The sequence below is a fragment of the Chiloscyllium plagiosum genome, chromosome 4 (assembly GCF_004010195.1).
Source record: "Chiloscyllium plagiosum isolate BGI_BamShark_2017 chromosome 4, ASM401019v2, whole genome shotgun sequence".
NCBI classification, from domain to species: domain Eukaryota; kingdom Metazoa; phylum Chordata; class Chondrichthyes; order Orectolobiformes; family Hemiscylliidae; genus Chiloscyllium; species Chiloscyllium plagiosum.
Window position 1 is genome coordinate 92,979,454 of NC_057713.1, and position 26,800 is coordinate 93,006,253.

At 37.2% G+C, this 26,800-nt stretch overlaps 1 protein-coding gene across 1 annotated transcript in view; it reads right to left on the minus strand.

Moving 5' to 3' along the window:
• Positions 1 to 26,800, minus strand: part of atp9b (ATPase phospholipid transporting 9B) — a 346,071-nt gene that overhangs the window by 231,081 nt on the left and 88,190 nt on the right. Inside the window, exons 6-7 of the mRNA XM_043688616.1 lie at positions 24,395 to 24,453; positions 19,089 to 19,140 (exon numbers count right to left, since the gene is read on the minus strand). Of these exons, the coding sequence (XP_043544551.1) occupies positions 19,089 to 19,140; positions 24,395 to 24,453 (111 nt within the window). The remainder of the gene's footprint in view (positions 1 to 19,088; positions 19,141 to 24,394; positions 24,454 to 26,800) is intronic.

Genomic DNA, 26,800 nt, shown 5'->3' on the forward strand with positions numbered 1-26,800 from the left:
GGGGGGGGGAGGGAAGAGGAGAGAGACACAGAGAGGGTGACAATGAATTTAGGCAAAACACAGATAGTTTTTCTTTAATGCGATGGTTGTATTCTCATGCAACCCGCATTGTAGAAAAATCCTACTTTAGAAACGGTGCTTAAAGTGTTAGCAGTGTGATCGCCAAGTTTTTAAAAGTTCACGCTTTAAAAACAAACAGTATCCCCAATTCGCCAATCACGTTATAGTGAATTTGTGTTAATGAAACATGCGTTATAGCAGAACGATCTATACAAAATTCCAGAAATATCACAAGACAGGCCAGTTCCAGAGGAAACTGAAGTAAAATCAAATGCTTTAAAAGATTTAGATGGATAATATTGGTATTATTTTTCAATACTGCTCCCCTACATTTGTAATTTTTTTGAATGATTGCTTATACAAAGAGTTTAATTGTTCTCATATTGCATCTGGTGCATTTATTTCATGGAGTTATTGCAGTAAAATCTGGCGATTTGGTAACAGTGTGAAATGCCATTTCAAGTTTTTGATAAACTTCCCAAATTATTTTTATTACTATATTCCCATTTAAATTAATCAAAATCCACTCTACATTTATTTGTTGAACACTGTAAGCTAACATATTTCAGCACTTTATTCCCTCTGTAGCATTATAAACCAATTCTCTTTAACAATTTATTTTTCATTAGACCATTTCACAAGGGGCATTTCAAAGTGATCTTTACCCTTTCTGTCAATGGCTGCCCTCATCCATCAATTTCATATAGAATTATACCACAGATCAATGCAGTTCAAGACCACTAAGCATTTGTGAGGCCCCTGTGAATGGAAGGCTGCACAGATATTCATTTAATACAGAGCTCAGGCTATGACATGTATCGGTCAGATGCATTTCCTCGCCATTTCAGCAGTTAATTCCATCAATAACTCATCTTGCAGATTTTTTTTGGAAAGAGAAAGGAAAACTTCTAGTTGGTGCCACGTCAGCTCTTAAACAATGCTGCAGCAGGCACTGGACAGCAAGATAATCAAAGCATTGTCCAAACTATAATAATGTTACCAAATTGTCTAAATAGCATTTAATGTTTGGAAGGAGACCACTGATGTCTCAAAGACTCTGATTACTAAATTTCTTTAAATCTATCCCTTGAATGCAAAAGTTACTTGGCTTAAACTGCTTTTAGTATCATAAATAAATATAGTTTGCTGCAAAGAACTTTGAAACAAATCATTGCAGGTTGCTACCATTTGTGCAAAGAATGCAAACCATTTACCCCAAACATATCGCAATATTTTAAAAACTGCAGTTAAACTGATCATTAATCCTACCATAGGATTCAACTTAATACACCTGCAGCACACCTCAGAATCTATAAGAGGTTCATGCAAATATTTGCTAGAAATACTAACCAGCAGGACAAACCAACTACATTACAATATAATACTAACTACAAGCATTATTGTCCCAGGGCAAACATGACTGATACCATTTAGGGAGCAATTTTTAGTTAAGCAAAACAATTGCTTTCCTCAAAATCTGCTTCAGTTGTAGCAATGACTGATGCCCGAAGATCATGAATTACCATAGCTAACATAACAGAAACTTGTTTTCTGTAACAACTTTAAGCTGTATCATGCGTACAAAACCTTTTGCAAAACAAACTTCAACTCTAACCACAACAACTGTATAGCTCGAGATATGCTGGACCTTTTGCTACTTCCAAGTTAAAAATTACAAAATTCTCCAGGAAGATCCTTAATAGGATGGAAGATCAAGGCAATAGTTCAGTGTACGTGCTCAACAGCATGCACTACAGTACTGTAACATCTAAAGCTCTTATCTGGTAAATATAAAAGTGTCTTCAGATCAGGAGACCCTCTAAGAGGATCTCTGCACACTGAGGTACAAGTTTTATCTTCCATGTGATCACATTTTTATTGAAATTGCAAGACTGTGGAATTATAAAATTTAGACAAGACATTCTGGACTTTTGCTTGATTAACTTTTGAGGAAGATTCTTCTTCAAGAGATTAATTTACTCACTAAGGCCTAAGATCATGTCAGGGCAGCATGGAGACTCAGTGGTTAGCACTGCTGCCTCAGTGTCAGGCACCCCCAGATTCGATTCCAGCCTCAGGTGACTGTCTACATAGAGTTTGTGCATTCTTCGTGTCTGCTTGGGTTTGCTCTGGTACTCCGGTTTCCTCCCACAAACCAAAGATGTGCAGGATAGGTGGGTTTGGCCATGCCAACTGGACCATAGTGTCCAGGGATGCCCAAGCCAGGTGTATTACCAATGGGAAATGCAGGGTTACAGGGATAGGGGAGGGGGTGGGGTCAGTGTAGGATGTTCTTCAGAGAGTTGGTGTGGACTCGATAGGCCAAATGCCTGATTCAATACTGTAGGGATTCTATGATTCTAAAGATAAAAGTTATAGTTGGGCCACTGATGGGTCAAATGCTGTCCCTTTATTTAATATCTTACGTACTGAGACTTATACAATAATTTATAATAGTAGGCAACATCTCAAAAGAAAACATGAGGCAACTGCACAGCCCTAGTTTAATGAGCAATGCTAGTCTCAGTTTTAAAATCTTTCTTACAGTTACAGGTATACAAAACCTGCTGTGGACTGAAATACAAAGCTAAATGTGCAATTCCAAAACAAAAGGACAAAAATTATTCACTATTAATTTCTTAAAGTGTGCTTCAAGTTGTCTTGATTTTAGTAGAAATAGTTTGAGGCTATTCAAAGTTACTGCGCAGTGTAACCCCCAAGCATTTTGAATTCTACTATAGTTAGGATGTGTAAAAATAAGTTTTTGTTTTAATTCAAAATTTTAAAGGTTGTTACTAACATTTTCCTAAATTCAAAAACTATTATGGCCCCTACTACTGACTCAGAAACTGTGAATTCCAAAGAGGGCTTTCCATGCATTTGCAATAAACATTCAATTCGTTATATCTTGGTAGTTTCATTAATGGGGCACTCTTAAGTTTCACTGCTTGATTCTTACTCTGAAAATGGATCATCCCAGCTGAAGCAGCAAGAAGAGTGGTACAATTGGTCTTTGCGAAGTCAGTAAGAGGGGTGTGTGTGTGTGTGTATGTGTGTGTGTGTGTATTGATGGGGTTGGGGGTGGAATTGGAGTTAAAATCAACCAGGTTTCCTATTCTTCACTGCTGCCTGTTGAAAAGCATATTATCCAGAGAGATAGGTAATAGAAAGTTCAGATTTGGCTACCCTGCCGTTTATAGCAATTAAGTAGCAGCTCACAATGCGTCCATCAACTCTCTGGTTCAGAAGAGCAAGTGAACTGGCTGCAATTGCAGGAATTAAACAATAATTTAACTTGCTTTCCTATGTTCACAAATATCCCAGAATAATTTTAAATGTACAAAACCAAACATATTTATCAATATAACATGGAAGATTTTACATATAAATTTGGAATTACAAGATTCAAATTACTACTGTATTAGAAAATTAAAATGTCACTTAAAAGCAAACTGTACAGCAATAATGAATCTCTATTGATAGAACTTCACCTTATCTCAACACACAAAAATAATGATGTCCACCTCCTCAGTCAAGCAATGTTTCCAATTAATTTTTTACTAAGGCGAACATTAGCTACAATTAATACCAGTTTAGCCTCAGCAAAACTGAATTATTAAATCTGTCTGCCAATATCCAATTACAGCCTACTTATGAATACTTGATTTTATTTTGTATAATTGACAAGGGCTGTCAGGTAAGGATGGGTTGATGGCAATCAAGTTAAGATCAACTGATATAGCTGTCACACAGGACAAAGTGTGTCAAGTCTCAGAGAAAGCACTGACAGGTTATGTAAAAAGGTCCACGTGAACCTGTCATAAACAGTTAATAAAGCGGCTTGTAATATTAGCAGCCTGCCTGCTGCTACTCACAATGAAAAAGGCATTAAATGTTAGGATACAAGATTGCAATCCAACAAAAGAGACAGGACATTGACCATAGATCTCTGTAAATGTAATACCAGATTGCTTACCATCAACTTAATTTTTTCTAAATAATTTATACACTTCAAAAGAATATATACATGAAAATTTAAAAACAGAAAATAAGATGCAGGCCTGGCATGAGGCAGCTACAAAAAAAAAATCATGTACATTATGTTACTGCTGCATATAAATATTACCAAACACGGAAGGTGTAATGTCAACACCTAAAACTAGCTAATATATTGGCATTTATGTGTGATTGATGAAGCTTTGTTCCAAAGCAATTCTCTCTAAATACCACGGAAATAAATTTGTGCACTCAAGAGATATTTGATCTGAATTAAGAAACTGATGATGCAATTGATTAATTGGAATTTAAGCCATCAGTCATTGGATCCATCAGTTTCTTTCACCAGATTCATTTACATTCTAAACAATCAGCTGATGGCTCAATAGGATACCGTGTATTAATACACAGTCAATATGATGCCACTGAGCTCATCAGAATTCCTTATTGACAGCTGCAGAAATGCCTTAAATCCAAGCTTGATCAGACTGCATATATTTAAGCAGTCTGCTTAGACATTTAGATATTTTTAATATTCTGACAGCATATATTATAGAAATGTTGCCATCCATGATGCATAGCACACTTAGTAGTATAAAGGGTCACAGAAAAACTCAGCAATGTGTTTTGGAAAAATTAGAGTTTGCAAAATTAACTTTTATACAAATCAAAAGCTTCCTATAATTATTTAATTCTTAAAGCACAAAGATGAAAATATTTGCAATAATTAGAATGTAAATTACTCGATATTTTCTTGAAAATATGAATGGATGTTCCAGAACTAAGTATTATGCAACATAGTTTAAGCTATAAAATCGACGACACGCAGTTGATCTTATAATATTTGCAAATTTACCAGTTAAAGCATCGTAGAAATAACTACTTGGAAAAAGAGGATTTCAGGAATCAAGCAAAAGTAAACTGTGCTGCTGCAAACTATTCCTGATGAAGTTTAATTCAGTAACTTCAAAATTATGAATACTTTTCTTGAGAACTATAGCCTGAAGTGAAGGGCAACACTGCATTACATTCAAATTGCCTGATAATGAAGCACAGGCTAAAAGTCCACAAGCAATAAAAGGCATGTGCAAGTTGTATGCGAATAACAAAAACCTACCCAAACCATCTGCATGCAGTCTTTCCTAATTTCATTTTCAAAAAATTAATACTATTCGCATGTGAAAGTGAAGAAAAATTATTAATTTAGTTTTATGCATGGTAGAATGAGAGATAAAACAGGTGTCCGATCTTGCAGACAAAGGTACAGGTCAGTCGACACTGCTTTGACTTCTTGCAATTCCCTTCCCTTTACAATTAATCTCAAAAGCATAATTTATGCTCACCAGAATGGTGGGAGGCCTCCAGTGCCTGACTCAAATAACCAAATGCAAAAACAGATAACAGTGCCACTGATGCTCTTTGGTGAAATAAATCACTATTTACAACCATATAGCTCAGAAAAAATATATAAATTTGGTTCACTAAATGGCCTTACATTTAATGTTTTGGATTACATCATTAACCCATGAATTAAGTTCAGCGCGAACATATGGGAGTTAATCTATTCCATGGATTGTACAACCTATGATAAATTTCATCAATTCATATTAATGAGGAATACTGATCTCTAATTCATAAAGCAGCATTGTCATGAACAACGTTTCTTATTAATTAGACATCAGAAAGTCATGTTTGGCAACAGTAAAGTTACATTCAATCACAATCTAAAATTAAAATGGCCCAAGATATTCCCCCATTTAACCATTATCATCAAGTCAGAGGATAAATCCTGGCTCAATGACACTACAGGAAGGCATGGCAAGAGCAGCACCAGGCATACTCAAAAATTATGTGAACACCTGGTGAAGCTCCATCACTGGACTGCATGCGTGCAAAATAGCATAAGTAGAATGTAACAGAGCTATGCAATTGTAAAACCAACAGATCAGATCCAAGCTTTGCAGTCCTGACATATCCAATTGTGAATAATGGTAGACAATTAAGTGGAAGAGGTGGCTCCACACATGTCCCCATCCACAATGATTGAAGAATGCAGTACCTCAGCATAAAAGAAAAGGCTGAAGAATTTGCAACAATTTTCAGCCAGAGGTACCAAGTGATGACCCATTTGTATCCCCTGAAATCACCAAAAATGTCACTTTCCACTAAATTTGATGCACATGATCTCAAGAAATGACTTAAAGCACTGAATACTGGACAACCATTTGCATTGTCGATAATCCAGAAAGAGGATTGCAGAATTCACTTCTAGATATAGCCATGTCTCTTAAAAAGCTTTTCCAGTCCAGGCATCCAGGCGAGGAGAGCTAGAGGGGGTGGAGGGGCGCAAGGGGTCAAGAGGGCAGAGGCAAGCATCCAAGAACAAGGGGGAACACCCAAAAGCGGGGGAGCAGGAAAACACAATGGAGGGGATAGGGAGAGAGAAACAGGGATCAGTAGCGGAAAGAAGGAAAGAGGGGAACAAAAAGGGAGATGAAGGGAAAGTTAAAGTTATGTCATGTTCATGACTGAACATTCTGAAGGTTCACTGGACCCAAAACGTTAACTGATTTCTCTCCACAGGGGCTGCCAGACCTGCTAAAGCTCTTCCAGCAACTTCTGTTTTTCTTTGAGACTATAATTATGAAGTTAGCCTGTTGAGACATCAAAACGAAGCAGCTCTGTCTGCCAAAGTGCTATTCACTCCACCTAGATACATGAATTTAAGGCAAACTCTCCTATGATGCAGCTTTACCGAAACTAGCTGGCTAATATCCATTCTCCCATGATTTCAGAGAAACTTGCATATTTAGATGAAAATGGTTGACTGGAGCTCATGAGGACCGAATAATGGTACAGACCAACAAGTCTGAATGCCTGTTTCTGAATTCAGTGTAAAGCACAGCTCAAACTAAAATGTTGCATGTCAGTCCCGTGGAGGTAGGGGGAACAAGGCAGTTTGCACTGTCAATAAAATGGTTGCTACATGACATCAAATCTTCTGGCGTGAAATCCCCTTCGCTACTGGGCTAGTAAGAAAATTAAAACAAAAAGGGGGAGGCAGGAAGAGAGAATGAGTGGATAGGGAGAGACAAACTCCCCAACCAGAATCTACAGCTCATTCATATTTTTCCAAGCAATTCTACACCACTGCCAATTCAACTAATTTTTTTTGTAGCTCAGGGATAAAACAGTATCAAAACACAGTCGTTTGGCAATTAAGCCAAATGTATTTCACGACAGTTAGTTTCATTATTAGGTGAATGAAATGTGATTAAATTTAAATCAAATAACTGGAATACTGTCTAATTGCAAACTCGCCAAATTAAATTCAAATTATCAAGTCATTGACTTTGCACTGTGATTGCTGTCTAAACATGCAGAGGAAATGTGAACTTTAAAGAAGCAGGAGTGGGCCACGTGACCCTCAAGCTTGCTCTGCCACTCTACAAGATGTTGTGTTTGTCTACCTAAATGTTACTTTTATATCCTATCCCCATATTTCTCAAGTCTCTTTCTGCTGTACAAGAATACTTAAATAATTTTGCCTTCTAAACCTAAGTATCTGAAACAAAATTATCGACAAAGGCAGATTTAACTGCAGTCGGAAATGGGATGAAAATAGAGAAGAGAGACTTTAAATGATTGCGCAAACAGAAATAAGAGCAGCATGTTTTCCCCAGACCAAACAAACTTATGAATCTGTTTGAATATAGTATATCTATATTTGTAAATTAAGTGCAGTATCTTTAAACCGGCATGTTTCACATCACATTCAGAGAATGGAAGTAAACACTAAAATATGAATTTCTAAATCATTACTGCAGCATTATATACTGGATAAACTATTATCTAGAGAAAAATGATTAAAATTTTATCCTCTTCTCAACTAAAGAGATTGTCTTCTTCCTCAGCTATGAAGGATGACTAATTCGTTCGTGAGACTAAAGACTGAATGCTGACAGATCAGTTGCTTACAGGGCTCATATCATTGCCTAACTGAATTGGTTGTCATGCAACTTTAGTGACTAGACCAAGATTGAAAAAAGAACCTGAATTATTTTTTATTCCTTGATTAACAATGAAGTTAATTATAACACTGCTAGGACCACCTTGAGTGTGTTTGATTCATTCAAAACAATCTGAAAATAAATCTGGTATCATTCTGGTTCATCTATTCTTTCAATAAGACACAATCGTGCACATGCTGCAACATGCTTCTCTACATTAAGGCAATGTTTGCACTTTTGAAACATTGAGGGTTCTGGAGCACACAGTCAGTCGCCTGAGTCGGGAATTGAACCCGGGTCTACAGGCGCTGTGAGGCAGCAGTGCTAACCACTGGGCCACCGTGCCGCCCGATATTCTTTCAATAAGACACAATCGTGCACATGCTGCAACATGCTTCTCTACATTAAAGCAATGTTTGCACTTTTGAAACATTGAGGGTTCTGGAGATCATGGATTCCAGGACATAAATGCAAGTTCCTCCTCGGAAGAGGAATGATTTAGGTTCAGATTGGCCCGAATTCACTATGCACTAAATCTGACCAGCAGCTAGCAAAATGGTGAGCAGTACAACAGTTAAATTTGCAATTAAAACATAATCCTCTGAGAGGCAAATCTTCCACTCTAGAAGTTAATCAGTGTGCCTTTTATACAAGTGAATTTAGATTGAACCCAAGGAGGGACAAATGCAAATCGCAATTAGAGAAACAATCTTTTATCAAGAAGACCTGTCCACAAAGCGATCACAATAGACGGGAAGCTGAAAATATTGCCTTCAACTGAATTGTAAAATAACTTAAAATGGAAAGGAAAAGTGAAGTTACAAAAATTTCACAACACTGCTGTCTTGTATATTTATGTTTCAGTAAGAAATCATTTTGTTTAAACCAAAACAAATCAAAATATGATCCATCAAGTCAAATTCCTGTCTGGAATCTGACTTGTCTAGTAATAATATCAGCTAGTATTATAACGATACTAACCTTGTTACTATTCCCTACTGGAGTAATGTGATTACGTTCATATCTTACATCATCACCTAAATGCAATTGTTGATACTAAATACGACAGAATTGTGGACAGCTGGCATAAGTGTCCAATTAGAAGAAATGAAGTTAGGAATGACCAAATATATTAACCCAAGTACATTTCAGTCAGTCCATAAAGCAAAGTTTGCTAAACACACTGTATTGTGTATTATTTTTACTTGTGTAATAACCAAACAAATTTTCTAAAAGACCAGTCACTTCTGAACAATAAGCATAGGTCAACTACAGTGGCCTCAAAAATGGACAAAATTCCCAAAGTTAGTTAAAACTTCGGAACATTGGAAAAGGAGTCAGTCACTTAGCATGAGTCCTGTTCTGACATTCAATTAGATCATGGCTGATCAATATCAATGCTATTTTCCTGCACTATCGCCATATCCTTTAATACATTAGTCTCCAGAAATCTATTGATTTCTGTCTTAAACATGTTTAATGATTGAACTTGTACAATTCTATCTTTGCGATAGAATTCACCACCGAGTGAAGAGGTTCCTCTATGCAAACCTCACTACTAACAGCCAGCTACCCTGATGATAATCTCCTTGTTTGTACTCTCTTCTTTCTGTCGGTTAACCAAGGCTCAATCCATACATTTCTTAACCTTATGTGGAACTATATCGGAAGCCAACTGTAAATCCAGACAGTACCACTTTCAGGTTTATCTTCAAACAGGATTTCCCTTTGATAAATCCATGCTGACTTTGACCAAAACTACTAAAAGCAATTTTAATGAATAAACCAGTACTGGCTGCACTTAACTTTGACAAACCATTTAAATTAGCAGTTGTCATTAGCGATTTAGGGTTTGAAACAATTCTCTTACAGGATGAAGAAGCTGGAATAGAGAAGTCCATAGCTTATCTTTCAAAAAGGTTGCATCACTGGAGGCAGTAGCCTGCTATTAGAAAGAAAGAATTAGTGGAGTTAGCATCTCTTCAACTCTTTGAAGTTTGTGCCCAACATGGAAACTGTGAAACTGATTTTTACAGTTCGTAATCATTATTTTGCATTAATAAATTTAAAAACTAGACTCCAATTTTGTTCAGATGGCATTCAGATCTTCAACTGTTTTAGAAAAAAAATTGTAGACATTTGTGGGAAAGAAAATGCAATTACTGTTGTCTTATCCTGAATGTAACTGTTGTAGAACAGAGTAGAACCAATAAAGTCAATTAAGAATCTGACGGGAGGAAGATAAAGTGGCTTTGAACTTTGTATTTTAATTGTTGGTTCTACTAACTTTGTCATGAAAGGCATTACTTCTGTTTTAAAATGGAATTTCCCATGTTTTGAGGGCAGAGCTATGTTAGAGTCCTCTCTGAATTTTCATTTTGTATTTTTTTAAAATCAAACTGGGAATTCTGTATGAAAAATAATTTTTGAATGGTGGGTAATACATGTTAAAAGGAAAATAGACCAAACAAGCTTTGGTGTATTTGCAAGGCAAGGCCTGGAAGTTAATTGCAAGTTGGTCTCTGATCAAAAGGGAGAAACCCAACCTTATGATGCCAAGACCTGGTGCATGGGGTATGGGAAAAAGGATATGGAAGGTGGTGCTCAAGCCCTAAAATTATTGACAACAAATACATAAATTACTGGGAAAGCTCAACAGGGTTGGCAGCATCGGTGGACAGAAATCAGAGTTAATGTTTGAGGTCGAGTGACTTTTCCTCAGAACTTACTAAAATTATTGAACTTAATACTGAGTTATTGAGTCTCCAAGCTCACTGTTACCAATTTCTTTATTTGCCCATCTGCTGTTTTCCCTCTCCCAGGCTCCATTTCCATCTATTGTTTCCTCCTTTCCAACCCCCATCCCAATTTCAGGTATCAATCTTTTCCTCACTACAATCAGTGCTGAAAAAAGGTCACAATCAGAAATGTTAACTCTTTCTCTCCACAGGGTTGGACCGAAGGGTCTGCTTCCATGCTGTACATCTCTATGACTTGCTGAGTTTCTCTAATAATATCCGTTTTTACACCTCTTTCACCATGACTTGCACAACATCATCTTTCTTGGTAAACATATGCAAAAGATACTTGTTTAATATCTCAGCCATGGTCCCACCTTTGCATAAATCCCTTTTTAGTTCTCCAATCAAGTTGGGGATGACAACACTCCATTAAATAATTTAATTATACCAACTTCAAATTACAGGCTCCTTTGTCAGTAATATACTGAAGACAGGGACTGCAGATTTCACTTCTCTTTTGTGTGGCAAATAAAACTCTTCCAGACTAAATCGACCCTGAACTGTACATTGCAGCTGAGATGAACATATCCCAAATGTTGTAATTAGCTAAATACATATAACACTATTTACGTCAGAGGACTGGAAAATTGTAAATGTTACACTAAATTGGTTGTGTGCATTCAAAAAGCCAGTGAATCAATTGCTCTAAATAGAAACTTTAAATCTTTGTTTTTAAGTTCAAGAAATAATCTGAGAGAATTTAAAATAAAAGCCTTACAGAATAAAAAGCAGATGGCATTTATTTAAAACTAAATTTACCACAGAAGTCAATCTTGCCTTTCAACAAGCATCTCTTTCGGTGTACCAGACTGTCTGTTTATGATGACTGGTGTGCTTGTATTTCACTGCCTCACCTGACGTGCTGGAAAAATCACAGATGGTTAAGACTGAACAAATAAAAATGTTCTTTGGAATCATGTACAGTGGGTTAACTCACTATTACAGGAAGACCAGCTGGCGGGCCTAAACAACTTTTCCCAAAGAAAATAAGCTACGAGAATTATAATCTTGTTGCAAGGAGAGTTAAAGTATAGCAGTTTTAATTTAAAAAGGACCCTTGGATTGGCCCAGGTCTTTTTCTCTGGAAAATTAAGAGATCAAAGATATGAGCAGAATAGAGCCAAGTTATTATGTTAAATTTAAATGAGGTATAAATTGTGTTAAAACCTAAATGAGGTATAAATAATATCATGAGCACCTGTACATTGAATGTGATTGAAGTATCTCATACTGGAAGTTTTGAAAGGTCAGACATTGATACCATGCACATGATCTTTAAAAACATGATTCAACCTTCTCTATCGGATTTGTAGCATTTGTTGGCTATGTGAATACACCAAATCAGTACAAATGCAGCAAGTAATAGACAGCTTACACTTGCTGAATTCATCATTCAATGAATCCTATTATTGTTGCTGTGGTCAATGTTTATCAAGCAATATCATCTTTTCTGTTGACCTGGTAATCGTGCTATTGCTGTTTGTTGGACCATACTGTAGTGTCTCATTTGCAATGTCAGATACTTCATTGGTTGCAAACATTGATGCATCTTGAGGTAGTGAAAGGTGCTACAGGGTCGGGTTCTTCTAACATACTTCTGCTAGATTTATATCAGAGAAAATCTAAGTAATTGCATGGAAACTGAATGCATTTTTCATTTCCTTCAAACTTGAAATTGTACTTGTGCGCATCCGCATCCCATATGCAAACACCAACATATATAAAGTCCACCAACATTCCTGAAGAAGGGCTTATGCCCGAAACGTCGATTCTCCTGTTCCCTGGATGCTGCCTGACCTGCTGCGCTTTTCCAGCAACACATTTCCAGCATACATAAAGTCCAGACTGGCAGTTGGGTGGCCCTGTTGAGATCATGTAAAATGAAAGGGCGGCAACAGTGAAATCAGAGTCCACAACATAAATTTAAGTCTGGGTTTGCCTAACAGCAGCCAACATAAACAAGGTTTCAATTTATTTGAATAGTGTCAAACATGATTAGATCCTTGAAACACTGGTATCAAAAAAATAGTCTACAGTGACAAATCTGGAGTTGAACTCTGTTTATAAATGGCAATCACAAAATAATGTTAAATAAGAAAGGCTGAAAGCATAATATTTGACCAACTTATTAAAATGTTGCAGTAACAACCAAATAGCCAAACTCTATTTGATAACCCTCATCAACACTTTGGTGCTCCAAGATTAAAATTTCAAAAATATCTTTTCTGCACTATCCCCTCAAGGATAATAAAACATTCCAGGGTTGATTCAAGCTTTTCCATCTTAATGCAGTCCAAGTTCCAACACTGGTAGCCCAAAGAAAGAAATAAGCTTGTTTAAACTTTAAAAAAAAACAAACAATTTAATTATTCACTCAGGCTAACCAATGTTTGTTATGAAGTAGATTAGATTACGTTACAGATTACGTTACAGTGTGGAAACAGGCCCTTCGGCCCAACAAGTCCACACCGACCTGCCGAAGCGCAACCCACCCATACCCCTACATTTACCCCTTACCTAACACTAGGGGCAATTTAGCCTGGCCAATTCACCTAAGCTGCACATTTTTGGAATGTGGGAGGAAACCGGAGCACCCGGAGGAAACCCACGCAGACACGGAGAGAATGTGCAAACTCCACACAGTCAGTCGCCTGAGGCGGGAATTGAACCCGGGTCTCTGGCGCTGTGAGGCAGCAGTGCTAACCACTGTGCCACCGTGCCAGAGTACTTCTTAAGGTTTTAAACCGGCATTCTCCAACAAGTGGATCACAATTAACTGGTTAATTGCAGAGTCTCTGACAATTAGTCTCATCGACCATCACATGCCTTTATTGCCCACGTCTTGAGAAGGCAATCCCAATGCCCACTTGGGTTCCCTCAATGCGTGCTCATCAACCTTCATGTTGCTGCATGAGTTCTGCTTTTGGAAGCTACATAGCTAAAGAAAAGTGCACTTGCTCAACAGGCTTTGCCAGCTTGTGTTTCAGTTTGGTTCTGATGGACCATTGCAAGTGAAAGTTTTGTGGTGGCAATGCAAACAAGTAACAAAAAATAAATACCAGGATGTATGAGGCCACCTTACTGCGGTACCAGAAACAAACTTTTTCAACCCAACATGTTTGTGCGGACTCTTTGCAATAAGAACTCAGTTATTCTCACTCTTCTGCCTGTTTTCTGCTGATCTGCTTATCTAATAGGTCCATGCAGTATGAAGAAAAATTACAGGGAAAACTACAGTGACCACATCCAATATCCAAGCAACACAAGTCAACCTGGGGACACAAACAAATCATGATCACAGAAGTAACTTCCTGTATCTCTACAAATGAAAGAGTCAGCAACATTCTGGATGTTATTCCTTGAACAGCATGCCTCAGATAAAGGAATTTAATGAGCTTAGTCTGTTTTAATGTTGAAAGCCATTTTCTTCTAAACCAGCAGAAGGTAAGACTTGCGCTGAAGCATCATTTCACATTTGTCATCTTCTGGCAACACACGAGAAATCGTCACAGATTGAAACATAACTAAAGAAGCAACAATTGTTGCCACTGACCTTTCAAAGATTTTAAGAACACTGCAATGCAGAGTACATCACTTTGTGCTTCTACAGAAGATAAATAGTGGAATCTTCGTCTAAAGATTCTTTTGGCAACATCATGACATGAAGGACTGTAAATGTTTCTCATGGCAGTTTAATGGGTCTGTTGACAGAGTCATAGAGATGTACTGCACTGAAACAGACCCTTCGGTCCAAACTGTCCATGCCGACCAGATATCCCAACCTAATCTAGTCCCATTTGCCAGCACTTGGTGCACATCCCTCTAAACCCTTCTTACTCATGTATCCATCCAGATGCCTTTTAAATGTTCCAATTGTACCAGCTTCCACTTCTTCCTCTGGCAGCTTATTCCATACACGTACCACCCTCTGCATGAAAAAGTTGCCCCTTAGGTCCCTTTTATATCTTTTCCCTTTCACCCGAAACCTATGCCCTCAACTTCTGGACTTCCCCACCCCAGGGTAAAGATTTTTTCTATTTATCTATCAATGCCCCTCATGATTTTATAAACCTCCAGGAGGTCACCCCTCAGCCTCCGATGCTCCAAGGAAAACAGCCCCAGCCGATTCAGCCTCTCCCTTTAGCTCAAATTCTCCAACCCTGGCAACATCCTTGTAAACCTTTCTGAACCCTTTCAAATTTCACAACATCCTTCAGATAGGAAGGATAGCAGAATTGCACACAATATTCCAAAAGCAGCTTAACCAACGTCCTGTACAGCTGCAACATGACCTCCCAACTCCTACACTCAATGCTCTGACCAATAAAGGAAAGCATACCAAATGCCTCCTTCACCATTCTATCTACCTGTGACTCTACTTTCAAGGAACTATGAACCTTCACTCCAAGGTCTCTCTATTCAGCAACACTCCCTCGGACCTTACCATTAAGTACAGAAGTCCTGCTTTGATTTGCTTTCCCAAAATGCAGCACCGCACATTTATCTGAATTAAAGTCCATCTGCCACTCCTCAGCCCACTGGCCAATCTGATCAAGATCCTGTTATCATCTGAGGTAACCTTCTTTGCTGTCCATTGCACCACCAATTTTGGTGTAATCTGCAAACTTACTATACTTGCTATGTTCACATTCAAATCATTTATATAAATGACGAAAAGTAGTGGAACCAGTACTGATCCTTGTGGTACTCCACTGGTCACAGGCCTCCAGTCTGAAAAGCAACCCTCCACCACCCCCACCCTCTGTCTTCTACCTTCGAGCCAGTTCTCCCTGTATTCCAAGAGATCTAACCTTGCTAACCAGTCTCCCATGGGGAACCTTGTCAAATGCTTTACTGAAGTTCACATAGTAATTAGCATATAACAATGCTAGTCTAGCCAGCAATGTTCATTTAGAATGAATGAAGAAAACAAAAGATTGATGGCACCTGCCACTGTCCACGTAGGTCCCTTCTCTTATTTTGGTTACATCATTTATAATCCAAAGGATAGCACCTTTCCCCTCTCCGACTTTAGCATCCAAAACACAACAACTATCACCCAATATAAAGGGACCTTCAAGTTCATCTAGAAATTACACATTATTGGAGTGTACACCCAAAGCCTTGAATATAATGAGAATGTCTACACATGGGAAATACGTGCCCTACTTAGAACATAATCCACAGAGGTCTTAGAGTTTGTTAGTATTAGAACAAGTTGTGCACTGTAGTTCCTGAAACAAGATGCAGAATTACTTTTACACGAGGATTATTGTTAAGTGAAAATCAAGCAGCATTTTTTTTTTAGTCTTTACCTTAAACGTAGGCATCTGGTTAGCTTCGATATAGAATCCTGGCTGTCGGCCTTCATAAAGGGCCCCATAATCTGGTTCTGCAGTGCCAATCTTTTGACTGACAGTCCAACTGCTGGCTTTCACGTACATTGTTTTTAAGGACTTAAGTCCTTTTGCCCATTTGAGAAAATAACTGGTGAAGATATCTACCACAAATTCAAAAGGTATGCACTTGAGAAAAATATTCCAATCAAGAAACTGGCTTCATTCACAACTAATGGCACACTAGCCACGCTTGTCACTAATCTGGATTTCGATGCATTTTGTCAAAATGATCTTGAAATTTCTCTCTCATTAATTACTACTATATAATCCAATAATTATGAACTTTTTTCATGTAAAAAAGGTTAAATTATAAACTTGATTCACACAAGAGCTGCTTGCTTAAATCTTTACTAAACAAACTCGATCCTGCCAATATTAAACTAATCCTCCATGCTGATGTGAGATGGTTAAGTTAAAAGAAGTTTTCGATCTGAAATCATCACTTTTCTTTAATTGAACAATGAATTGTGTAGTAAATTGATAGACAGTGTGTACACATATGGCTTCGGGTTCCTTACAGGTGTAACATTAAAGTTGAACGAGCTGTACTGTGTACAGCAAGGAAACGACAGAAACTCAGCATATATAATCAGTAATGACAGTGCATTCAAATTGAAACTGGGTATGCGTTCCTCCCAATTAAAAAAAAAATCAACACTTTCAGAGTCTGGCAAAAGTACAAAAAAATTAAGACAAAGAAAAATTGTTCTACCCAGAAAACCTCTTCGCATACCTGAGGAAGCAAGCAGAGGAATTCAACAGGCAATTCCAGGAATTAGGTGCAATGGAATGAATCACATCAGCTGAAAGCCAGATCAAGGGACAATTTTTGGGTACTCCTAAACAGTAAATTAGTTACTAGATATGAAGTTGAAAGAGCACAGCAGGTCAGACAGCATCCGAGGAGCAAGCAAGTCAACGGTCCCAGCCAAAACCCTTTGTCAGAACTGGGGAAGGGGAGGAGAGCCCAGAAGTAAATGGGGGAGGGGTTAGGTCAGATGCTGTCTCACTTGCTGTGCTCTTCTAGGTTCACATCTATTGACTCTGACTTGAAGTGTCTACAGTCCCTACTGACTCCTAGTAAATTATTCATTCCTGTCATCCTATGCTCTTAAAGCAAAAAAACTGTATTGACTCCACATTGCTGAGAAGTAGCATTTTCCTATAGTCAAATCCAAGTATTGCAACCACCTCAGATATCCTTTCATGGACTGCAGACAACTAGCAGCCTCAAACTGCAATCCTGACTTCGAGGCACTGGCAGATAACCTGTCGCTATCGGTGTCAAGACAGTGAGCAGTGGACAAAATAAATATTCATATTTGCTTAGTTTATTCTTAGTGCTTTAAAAAATCATTTATTCTATATTTTGTTTGGGGTAGATTTTGGATTGCACTGAAATTCAAGAAGTGATTGAGCTTATAAAGGGGTTGAAGACCACTGTTTTAAGTACCAGAAATCTCATTAAACAAGTTGCTCATGTTTCAGCTTTTGAAATATCACCAGTACTCTCCAGAATCTCAATACAAACTTAATTCCTGACAATAACAGATCAATAGCCAGTATGTCCAAAATACAAAAACAAAATAATGCAGATGCTAGAAAGCGCAGAAAGAAATAGAAAATGTTGGCAATATAGGTCAACATATGTTGGATTAGGTCAACATAGCTGGAGAGAAAAACAATTAGTACTTCAGGCTAATGAAATATATTTAACTCTCAGTTGTGATGAAAGATCATAACAAAAACATTGACACTGGGTATTCACAACATTTTCTGCTAATTCCTTTGAAAGCACCAATAGTCTACATTAAGATGAAAACATTTTATAATGATGTCTTTCCTTTACAAGCTATATAACTGAAAAACTGCAGAATTAAGCAGAACAAAACAAAAATAAATTTCTCGGTATTATGTCAAACAATAGACTCCAGGTTGAAACTGGGATTAAAATTAAATCATACCTTTCAAACATATTTAAGATTTATATTAGTATTGCGGCTCCATTCAGCTTTTGTGTTGCTGCTAAATAATCTCGAAAATTATCTAAACATAATTTTAAGGTTATAAGGTATGCATGGCGAAGTTGAGACAAAGCAAACTCAATGATGGGAAAGGTTCAGTGATAAATCAAAGCAAAACACTGTTTTGATTTCAGATTTCCAGCATCTGCAAAGTGCTGTAGAAACTTAACAAGTCTGACAGCATCTTTGGAGAATGAGAATGTTTCTAGGCAGTTGCAAATCATCATTCAAACAGAGTTCAGTTCTGAAAAAGTCATAAGCCTTGAAATGTTAACACTATTCCACTTCTCCCTCCACAAATGCTGCCAGATCTGCCATGTTTCTCCAACACTTTGCTTTTACGTTCAGTAATAAGCTCACTTATTTATCTCACTCATTACACTTGCCAGCTAATGATGCTAATACATTATTTTAATATTAAAATAACTAATTTTACAATAATCAGACATTGAATCACATTTGAGCTATTTTCAAAAGGATACAATGCAACCAAAATTTTTTAAGTTCGTCAGCACTGCTGATCGCAACACAAAATATTTCACAAAACAATCAAATCTGAGCACTTGCTCGAAGTTTGTGGCATAAATACTGGTCAAAACGTTTTTTTTTTTGGAAATGTTGTTCAATATATAATTGCGGAATTAGCACATTAACATTCAACCATCAAACATCAGCGCTTCGAGTGAATTTTTTTTTGGGAAGTGCATAAAAGCAATGATTTGTTCAAGTTATAAAGCATTGCTCTCATCACTTGTTTTTCTACCAGGCACCGTGAAAGAATGAAGAAAACTTGCTTACCACTTTTTTCTGATGTTCTCAAAAAGATCATGTCAGCAGGAATGCGCTGGTTCTGAAACAGGATTGAACAGTAATACAGGTAAATAGTCAAATCTGCAACTTGCCTACCAACCTGAAACACATCAACTGAAGATGAACTCTTATATAGAATTTACAGCATACAAAGAGGGCAAGTAGTCTACCAGATATACACAAACATCCTTGAACCCTTATTTCATCTTCTACTCCTTTTCCTTTGTGTACTTCAATAATTTCTACTTCTGTTCTTATCTGAACTGCTCCACAGTTCAGCAAATTCCATATTTTCCTCACTCCCTGGGTAAAGCAGTTTCTGAGTTACTTATTGGCTTTATTACTGGACATTTTATGGCTTCTCATTTTGGATTATCCACATTTGCTTTATCCTGCTGAATTCTTTTAAACTTCTAAAATATCTTTATCAGTCTTTTCTGTCACATGGAAAAACCCTAGCTTACAGTCTTCAATCATTGCACCCTCTGCACAAAATATTAGGATGATACTAAAGCTCAGTGTCAGTGCTTGTTTTTTTTTAATTAAAAAGTTCAGAGTTATACACTACATTCTATGCATTTTGATAAAGATCTTGCTACAAGCCTACTGATTTCTTTGGTTTTATAGTTCACTTCTCCAGAAATGAACCCCAGCTTCATTTTCATTTTGTGATGTGTTGATAACTTGTATTGCTATCTTTAATGAAATGAATTTAATCGCGTAGACCCTTTTTGCACCTCTACCACATTCAAGCTTTTGTCATTCAAGATGATTTTTTATTCCTCCTACCACAGTGCCCAATAAGAACAGAAATGTTATGCTTTCTGAATCAGATGCCTAATGTAAAGCATAGGTGACAAAAAATAGAAATTGCTGGAAAAGCTCAGCAAGCCTGGCAACATCTGCGGAAAGAAATCAGAGTTAATGTTTCAAGTTGAGTGACCTTCCTCTAAACTAAGAGTTCTTCTGAGAACTCAGTTCTGAGGAAAGGTTACTTGACCTGAAATGTTAACTCTGCTTCCTCTCCATAGATTTTCCAGCAATTTCTATTTTTGTTTCTGATTTAGAGCATCCACAGTTCTTTCGGTTTTTGTTTAGGATAAAACATGGGAGTTACATTTTCAAATCTTCAAGTTTCTTCTCGGAACATTAAAACATGTCCTGAGCTTCAACTTTAACCTCAAAAGGAGGCTGCAAGCCCTTTCTGATTCACTGGATGTGTACAGATGTTACATACTAAACAGTACAGAACAAGGGTTCGTGGTTTGTAATTGAGTCAATTCAATTTCAAAAACTAGAACAAATTATTTAGCATTATTTTAAGAGACATTTTTGCAGGAAAAAAATATACCTTGCTTGGTCTAACCTAGTAACCAACTGCTAATTTATCAAATTACTGTTACTTTTGTGTCCCTGGACTGTAGATTTATTCTTCAGCCAAGTACTTCAAAATCAAAGCACTGAAAGTCAGGATAATGCAGTGCATTAGTACATTCTCTCTTTCAGGTGCCGAGGCTTAAATTCAGTTCAAGCTCATTGCATGAATGACAGATTTGACTGTTTGTTGCGAGGATCTTTACGAAAAAGGTCTGAGCAACCCAGTTCTGAGCAGCTGTGGGACCAAAGCATGCACAACTGCAGCAAACAGCAAATCATAAACACAGTTAGTTATTCATCCAATTCATTAGACCTGTCAGCCACTCAATGATACTAAAATGTCATATTGATGACTCCAGAAATTCTTGCTTTTCGGTGGGCAAAAGAATTACTCAGTTTCAGGATAATGAGATTCATAGATTGCAAGCTGGCTAACTTATTTGGAGATTAAAGTAGATAACTATAATTGAGGTGACTGCTATAAAAAGCAATACCATTAGAAGGTACTTCTGTTGAAATTTAAAAAGGACTACATACAGCATATACAATTTACCTTAAGCACTACAGAATTATATATATGATACAGTTACTAAACAGAAGATTTCAGTGACTACTCCATTACTGAAAATTGAGGAGGAAAAGGAAAAGCAAGAGGGAGAAGCAACTGCATTTGCCTGTTCTCAGGACATCCTGAGATGTTTAACAATCAAATGTTAAAAGTGCAGTCACTGTTATTATACAGGAAAACAATTTATACAGTGCATGGTCTGATGGACAGCAATGCGTTGAAGAGTGGGGGACAAAGTTTGGCCTCATTTACACCATCAAATGTGCAATCCACCAAATTCAGTGGAAACAGCACTGAAAAAGGAGCAATTTTAAGTCCATGAGTTTCGTTTGCCCTTATCTTTTACACTGGTTTCAGACTCTACTCACCTGAACAGAACGCATACACCTGCCCCCCACCTTGTGCCCCCTATCCAAAAAGATAGACATTAGATGTCAACTGTACTGGTTAGGGAACGCTCTTCAATTGCGTTCATTATCTTGGACACAGGCACCAGTTATATTTGTAACTTTTTCTGTATCAAAGGGTATATAATTTAACAAGAAACTGACTATAATGAAATTAGTGCCTGGTTTATTATAGTATTCTATTTTAAAATAGAATATTCATAAGAGAAGCACATATACACAAAATTAAAAAATTCACAAAGCAAGCTTTATTCCCTAGTTGGTACTGTGACACATTCCAGAGGATCTGATGCTAATGACAAATGAGAAGAGGTGATAAAAAAACTTTCTAGCAATTAAACCCTTCACCTTAAATCACACCTCCCAAAAGACGTGGTTCCAGGGGGCTTCAATCTACTAAAATACAAAAACAAATTTTTCATATCAGTTTGCTGTATTTGGAAGCATTTCCTGAAACCGTGGGAATTATCTTGGGTAGGAACACTGATACTGTTCAATCTCATTTTCAGGTGTGGCCTTCATACACACGTGTATAAAAATCAACAATGTTACATTAGGTCTCAACTTATATTGGACAGGCTTTTGTTGAGCTGCTTTCTTCTCTCAAATCTACCAATCAATCCTATACACTCCCAACAGTTAAACATGTCCAGTCTAGATCTTTTGAGAACTGATCTGTCCCACATAACTCATTCCACTCAAATAGGATCAACCTCCTACCAGTTTAACAAATAACTCACAGGTTACCAGTAGGTTGCTACCGCTTTATTCCTGATGAAGGGCTTTTGCCCGAAACGTCGATTTTACTGGTCCTCGGATGCTGCCTGAACTGCTGTGCTCTTCCAGCACCACTAATCCAGAATCTGGTTTCCAGCATCTGCAGTCATTGTTTTTACCATGCTACTGCAGAAGACCATTATCCATTTCCAAAGACGTGAATACAATATTTATACATTGTCAATATTGTGTAGAGTAAATGGATAAACATATTTAAAAGTACTGATTCATTGAAAAATAATTTATTTTCAAAACTTCCAATTTACAAGTGATCTATAAAAAATGTCCAGCATTATTCAATTAAATCCAATTAGTAATTAATGGGTCTACATCACTGTCAATTCAAACTTAAGCAACAGTTGATGGATTTGACCTCAATCACAACATTTCTCAACTGATAGGGATCATGGTGACTCAAGCTACAGGACAACACTAAGATTGAAAAGACTAAGAGAAGGGCAAGTAAATCAAAGTTATAGGAGACCATGATCATTTTAAAAACAAACTGAGGATTACAAGTGCATTGAAAGGACCTGCAGTAAATCCTGGGAAAGTCTTCCTAACCCCTAAAATCTGAAATTACCTTCATAAACCTCTGTGCCTTTTTCAGAACTTTTTGACGATGTTTTTAGTCACCCATCTGAATATATGCTTAGCTTGGTGTTTCCTTTTGTCTGATTAAGCTTACAACAAAGTCCTTGGCCAGTTTTTCTACATTAAAGGCACTGTACCATGGTTTTGTTGACACTCAAATTAGCGTAAGAGACTATGTTATAATTGCACGTATAAATACATGGTGTGTTACAGAAGAGGAAAGTCAGGGAGCAGAGTATTTGCAAAGAGTATCATCATTTAGAAGGCACTTCTACAAAAGCTTTTAAGAAACATCATAATAGAAGTGGTAGGAGACATTAATGTTTTTGATAGAAACCAGTAGAGAGAAAGAATTCAACTCGAGGAAACAAAACTCATGTCTCACTATTTTACAACAATGTTGCGTCATTCTTCCTACTGGACACAAACTATTTAAATTTTTTTGATTTTCTCAATTTATTCTCATTCTACATTTTAAAACACAACCATACTAATTTACTTACTCATCTCACTGTCCTACGTTTCTTGATCTTATTACTATCTCCTGTACATTCTCATATTAAGTAAAATTAAATTTCCATTGTGATGAGCAAAACACATCTTGCATAGTGAATTATTTTATGCAGCATACACACACATTACAGCAAAAATCTCTCTTGGTCACTGAATAATTTGACTGGATACATCAGGACGCCACAAGTTAATCAAATCAACTGGTGGATAGGCACAACATAAGACATGAAGTAATAATGAACATTATAGCTCCTTTCTCCATCCATCAATAGCAATACTTTCTGAATTCTCTATATCAGATTCAATACAGATGTAATTATGATGTGGGGTGGCATGGTGGCTCAGTGGTTAGCACTGCTGCTTCACAGTACTAGAGTCCCAGGTTCGATTCCAGCCTCGGGCGACTCTGTAATATTTGCACATTCTCCCAGTGTCTGCGTGGATTTCGTCCGGGTGCTCCGGTTTCCTCCCACAATGCAAAAATGTGCAGGTCAGGTGAATTGGCCATGCTAAATTGCCCATAGGTTAAGTGCGTTAGTCAGAGGGAAATGGGTCTTGGTGGGTTACTCTTCGGAGGGTTGGTGTGGACTTGTTGGGCTGAAGGGCCGGTTTCCACACTGTAGGGGAATCTAATCTAATTACGCTATGTTACGGTTTCCTCCCACAATGCAAAAATGTGCAGGTCAGGTGAATTGGCCATGCTAAATTGCCCATAGGTTAAGTGCGTTAGTCAGAGGGAAATGGGTCTTGGTGGGTGACTCTTCGGAGGGTTGGTGTGGACTTGTTGGGCTGAAGGGCCGGTTTCCACACTGTAGGGGAAGCTAATCTAATTACGCTATGTTATATATAAAAAAATGCACAAGATACATAAGTTAATTTATTTTCCTTTTAAAATCAATGCAGGCACATTCCCAACTTTGCAAAATCATTTGCCAAAAAGATGTCATATTTCTAGCTATTTTGGAGTCGGCAGTGCTGTGAAAAATACACCCTGGCTTTAGGGAAACAGAAGTAGCAATCTCTTTTATGCGAGAGCAGTAAATACAGCAAACACAAACCTTCTCGACTATAATAAGATCGCCCACTTGAATATCAGAGCTCTTCACCTGTACTTTACCTAGAAAAAAGAATGGTGAGTCAGTCATATTTGTTGAAGACACAGAAAAACTACACTTTGTGTAATTAAATCTGTCACAAAGTATACAGTTCTACTCCCAAACATTCTTGTCTGAGCTTTGTCAAAACTATGGTGAAGGCAACAGCAACAGAAAGAAGATTGCATGCTTGTTTCAAAACGGAGTTACAAGTTGGTGATCACAATTAATTCATGGATTACTTCAATGCAAAAATGGAACTGCAGCCAACAAATTTTAATTTTATCTTTTGTAAGGGGGTGGGTGGGGGGAGCCAGGTGAAGGGGTAACACGAGGACAGTCAACATCACTCCTCAAGTTCATGATCCTTTTCAAAGGCATTATAGTTCCTTTTCAAAGATATTCGAGAATAAAAAATTTAACCAAAATAAATTGTGAAATATGCACCAAATCTTCAAGCTATCGTTCACATTTTAGACAAAACACATATTTCTAGGTCCATTAGTAAAATAGTCAGATTAGATGAGTCATGGATATATCTGCATACACTCATAACAAACATAGCTGTAACTTAATAAGCATATCAAATTCCTATTCATTCAGCTGCTAAAGTGTTAGCCAATATGAATTACTTATTTAGTAATCTCACTTTAGCTATTTGAAAACTTTAGTGAAACATTTGCAACCAAAGAATAATTATGAATGGAAATTCAGTGCCTTAATGTTGTGTCACCATTTTGATAAAATATCTTTCCAAAGTTTTTTTTCCAATATACAAGATCTTTTATCTAATCCTGTAGGTCTAACTTCAATTACAATACTGGGTTCAAGGCCACAGGAAACTAAAGGGAAATTGCATGGATAAAACTCTTGCTCCTTAGGTCATATCAGATATAACCATTTAATACCTACTTATGGAAGTCAGGAAGTAATTCCCAGTGAAACTATTACTTTCCATTCCTTGTTAGAGATTTAATGCTACTCCTCTGCAATTTAAATTTCACACAGAATATTTAAACTGCAAATGACTAGATAAGAATAAAGTCAATACTGTTTTAAATGCACAAAGCTTTTTAACTCAGACTCCAAAGAAGACCAAAGTTCCTGTTCCCTAAGCCACCGTTAGTTTTACAGATCACACACCATGATACTACAAATAACTTGGTACAGGAAAATTAATCAGATATTCATAACAGTTGCATCATATTAATTCCAAAGTTAACTACAAATATGTTGTAAGTAATAAAAAACTGATTGCTCTTTTATTGCAATTTTCTCCAGTTAATTTCTATTACTAACTGCATTCCACCCTTTTATAAAAAGTTTACATTTCATTTACACCTTAATCTTGCATTTTTTCCTTCAGTGTTTATCACTAAAATAATCTTTTATCTTCCAAATTTTGAATAATGAAACTGGACTTTCATGGACAACTGTTTTAAAGCAGTTAGCGATTCAGGTTACAATGCATCTTTAGCACAATTCAAAAAAAGCTAAAAAGGCTATTACTTCTAAGTAGATACATAGCTGATCCATTTGACTTCAACAGCACCAGTCACTTGTGGCACCCAGAACACCATACAAAGAAAACCTTTACATGAAATACATCCCCCATCTGCCTTTTGAAACTACAGTACATCACTTGCCAGATATGAACTTTTCACTATCACATTTATGAATCAAGCAATGCAAATGATGGTTACACAAACCATTAAAAATAAAAAAAATACACTTAAACTTCTACCCCTTCATATAGCTTAAATAAAACAGAGTGCTGGAGAAACTCAACATAAATAGAGTTAATATTCCAGTCTAATATGACTTCTTCAGAGCTGAACGTACTGGAAAAGAGGATTTTGTTTTCAATACTTTTGACATATGCAGAGGAGGACCAAGACAGCAGAGGGTAAAGAGCCTGAGTGCAAAAGACAAAGGTGTTGTTAATAGTGGAGAAAGGAAAAAGAAACATCAAGTTCAGTAACTTTGGAGCCTGATTGTATCCTTGTATTTTTTAACCGACCCCTATACCCTGGTTCTGTCGTGACATGGGGTTGTTTTCAGCACAGCTAACCCATTCTCACCTCTGTAGTCCTATTATCACATGATCTATTTTCATCACAACCCATTAATTCAATTTCAATAGTAGAGGATGATCCTTTGAATGCAGAGATCAGTATGGTGAAAAATAAGGACAAGTGAACACCGTTGGTGTGGGGGGGTGGGGGGGGAGAGAGAAGGGGTGAGGGCAGAAGTGTAGGTCAGGCACAGCTGAAGGCCTTATCAACCACAAGTGTGGGTTTTTTTGAGGGGGGGAAAAAGAGAGAAAGAGTAATGGTCAGTTATAATCATGGAATCCTGTGGTACATTTGG